Genomic DNA, 3,301 nt, shown 5'->3' on the forward strand with positions numbered 1-3,301 from the left:
GGATTCAGAAATCACTTGTTAAATACTGCAGTTTTTGGAATCAGAATATACTGACATGACAATAGCATTGTATCACTATAAATGCTTTCAGTGTGTTTGACTGTTTTAGTATAAAGAACATATACCCTGTCTTGTCATGCTAACCTTTTTCTCTCCTCCATCTGTCCGTCTCCGTCTTTTTCCAGCCTGGGATACAAACCATTTCTCAACCTGATCCAGCCGCAGCTGCAGCAGCTGATGGATTCAGCAGCTGAGCAGGTGCAACCGGAGGCCTTCCAGCCCACCAGCCAGAGCTCCAAGCTTGGTGGCTCTGAAGGGCTGGGAGGCGCTGTAGTACCACGGGCAGAGGACATTAGAGGAGTAGCGACTCCGCTGGGCCTGGCCCTGCCCTCCCTCGAACCTGCAGGAGGTTTTTCTCGACCCCCCTCTGACGACTGTCCTCCTGAACAGAAAGAGGAGCAGGGAGAGGAGGAGGGAGCCTACGACTGCACCTTGTCCTGAAGCCTGGAGCCTCCGCTGGACTCTGACCTCTAACCTGGACTCTAAACTTTGGAGCCTCGAGAGGAAGCAGCAGCAGTGGCTGGACTTTATTTTTGTGTGTGTGTGTGTGTGTGTGTGTGCGCGTGCGCACAGGAAGTACCTCTCCTGCAGGTTCTTGCTTCAGTCAGTATTATCCACTCTTCAGATTTGCCCTTTGTGTCGACTAGAACCCCTGTGGATACTGAGCCACCAACAGAGCGACAGGCAGCCCGACTGGCACAAAGATATCACAGCAAAACTATAGACAGGGTTCAGTCTGATGGTTAACTTTCTAACAGGCCTCATAGCCTCATAGGCCAAAATGTGCTGTTAGACAAGTCAGTTTGTGCATTCATACATCAGGTTGTGGTCTTTGGAAGCACCAGGCTTTTTTGTTTCAAGACAGATGTTTTGTGTGTGTAGCTTTTCTTTGGCACTCATTCAAGTGCAACATGAGACTTTGAAATGTATTTTTTTCCCCCACTGTCCAGACAAAAAGCTCCATTGTTTCATTTGGTTAATGCAGTGCAACAGTGCAAGAATCAGTTCACAGCATCATGCTACATCGCTAAGCAAAATGTCGAACAAAGCTCTAGTCATGAACCATTTACGAGATTCACTAAAGTGTGTCTGAGCCGACGGTGAGTGTGCAGTTCTGTTTGTGTGCACAAGAGGTGTTTCATACTTTCATACCTCATATGATTTTAAAATATTTTGTGATACTTTTTCAATAATGTAAAGTGTGTACAAGATAACATTATTTTTCTATCAATTACATCTTGTCCCTCTTGAGTCTCCCTGTAAAAAAAACAAAAAAACTCATGGTATGAATTCTGTGTAATTCTTGAGAAGTGATGACCTTAAGATTTCTAAGAAAGTGATCTCTGAGAAGAATCCACTGTTTCGAGTGCAGACTAGTTTCTTACCACCGATCAGTACCTCTGTTCATGTATTTTTCATGTACCAATGCCCCCGACTTTGCTGAAGTCCAGGCCCAAAAGTGTCTGAGGGGAGTCTGAGCCAGAATCAGCCGTCTGCTCTTCTTCATGTGGTCCAGATTTTAGACAAGCAGATCAGTGGTGAGCAGATTTAAGGCTGTAGTGCAGTGGGCAAAACAGATGCTATAAAAACCAAATCATATGATGCTTTATCCAGCTTTTTAAACACACATTTGTCGGTCTCCATCTGGGAGATTCAAAATGTGTTTCCTATCATCGCCGAGGCAGATCATTAATATTGTGTTATTAAAGCCATCCTACTCTGTAGATTTTGTACCTATCCCTTGTTTAATTCCTTTGTCAGTACTGTTAACGGTAACATGTCAGTATCCTTTTAAAGTGAGGATGAGATTTCGTCGTTGCCTTGGCTGTGGTTGTGTAATGGAAGAGTTGTTGTGTAAAATGACCCTCATCATCTGATAAGGACTTATATTTCGTCCAGTCCAATATGCATATCACGTCCCTTAACCGCTTGAGACAATGATGACCGATTTTGCCACATTGTGTGCTTCTGTGTGGATTTCTGAGTGCGTGTAGCACATCATATTGAGAAATTTGGTGACTCATCATATGCAATTTGTTTTAATTGTATTAGTCCTCATTTTTACTATTATTTATTGGCATTATAGCTGAGTGGTAATTACCGAATAGATGCTTGGTTTGTTTTTATGACTGATAACAAACTTTTCCCCCCTTTAATCAGTCATGTATTGGCTCTCCACCACAAGCACTAAAAGGTCATCACAGATATGTCAGTATTATATTGTGCAATGTATTGAAATGTTACTCAGCTTTATTGTGTTATATTCTCTACTTCTTTTCTGTTTTCTTCCCCAGCTGTTTACTTTTCATGATAGACCAAATCATATTTTTTTGGATACATTTTTGCCCTCTTGTCGGTGTGTACAAGATGAGTTGGGTGTGGTATCTGTTAAAAATAAGTGTTTTTTTTTTTTATGAATTGCTTGTATAGTTAGAACACTCACTATTCACGAAAGGGCAAAATGACTACGCGACAGTGTTGCTGTCGCTGATGTACTGTTGTCACTCAACATAAATCCCGTCGCACCCTCGTTCCAGTGGGCCCGTCTCCACTCTGAATAAGCCTACAGCTACACTACGCTGCTACGCTGTAAGCTTTACTTGACTTGAAAACGGAAAAATAACGAACCAAAGACTTTACGTCCAGAGGCCTTCTGTTTTAACCGGTTGCTTCGATTGAGCACTTGACTCATTATGCAGAGGGGAAACAAAACCTCACACTTAAACACACACCCGAACTCCATCCCTCTCATCGGAAACGTAACCATTGATGCTTAAAACTAATGCTGATGGCATATGAGACAATTTCCTACGGAAATGAATATTGCAGATCTTTTCTGGTTTCCTTCTCTGTGGGCGAGGAGTGGTCGGTTGGGTGTGTCTTGTGGTACTCGGGTGTCGCGTTCACTCAGAGGTAGACAGCGCTCCCTCCCTCCTGTGTACAGTTTAAAAGTATTGCCTGTTTCCTGACTCAGAGTAAAGTTTTCTTTCTGGAGTGGGAGCAGCTAACATCCTCAATGCAGTGTAAAGATACTCTCTTGTACATTTGCCTTTTCTACTAATGTTTGGTTTTCTACTTCATTTTTTCCTTGTACATAAAGACCAATAAATTATTTTTTAAAATGGTTAGTTTGCCTCATTGAGTTCAGCTGTGTTATTTTTAATTATAATCTGATCAGCTGTTTGTATGTACATGCAGTGAAATGACATGTTGTACATAGAAGACAATACAACCAACAACA

General features: G+C 42.2%; 1 protein-coding gene across 2 annotated transcripts in view; it reads left to right on the top strand.

The window, feature by feature from the left end:
* ric1 (RIC1 homolog, RAB6A GEF complex partner 1) overlaps window positions 1–3,184 on the top strand; it is a 41,728-nt gene extending 38,544 nt beyond the window's left edge. For both annotated transcript variants that reach the window (XM_044173120.1, XM_044173121.1), the window contains exon 27: window positions 186–3,184. In XM_044173120.1, coding sequence (XP_044029055.1) covers window positions 186–501 — 316 coding nt within the window. In that variant the 3' untranslated portion in view covers window positions 502–3,184. The remainder of the gene's footprint in view (window positions 1–185) is intronic.
* Window positions 3,185–3,301: the final 117 nt, after the last annotated feature.

This window comes from Siniperca chuatsi, linkage group LG18 (genome assembly GCF_020085105.1).
Source record: "Siniperca chuatsi isolate FFG_IHB_CAS linkage group LG18, ASM2008510v1, whole genome shotgun sequence".
Classification (NCBI taxonomy): Eukaryota; Metazoa; Chordata; class Actinopteri; order Centrarchiformes; family Sinipercidae; genus Siniperca; species Siniperca chuatsi.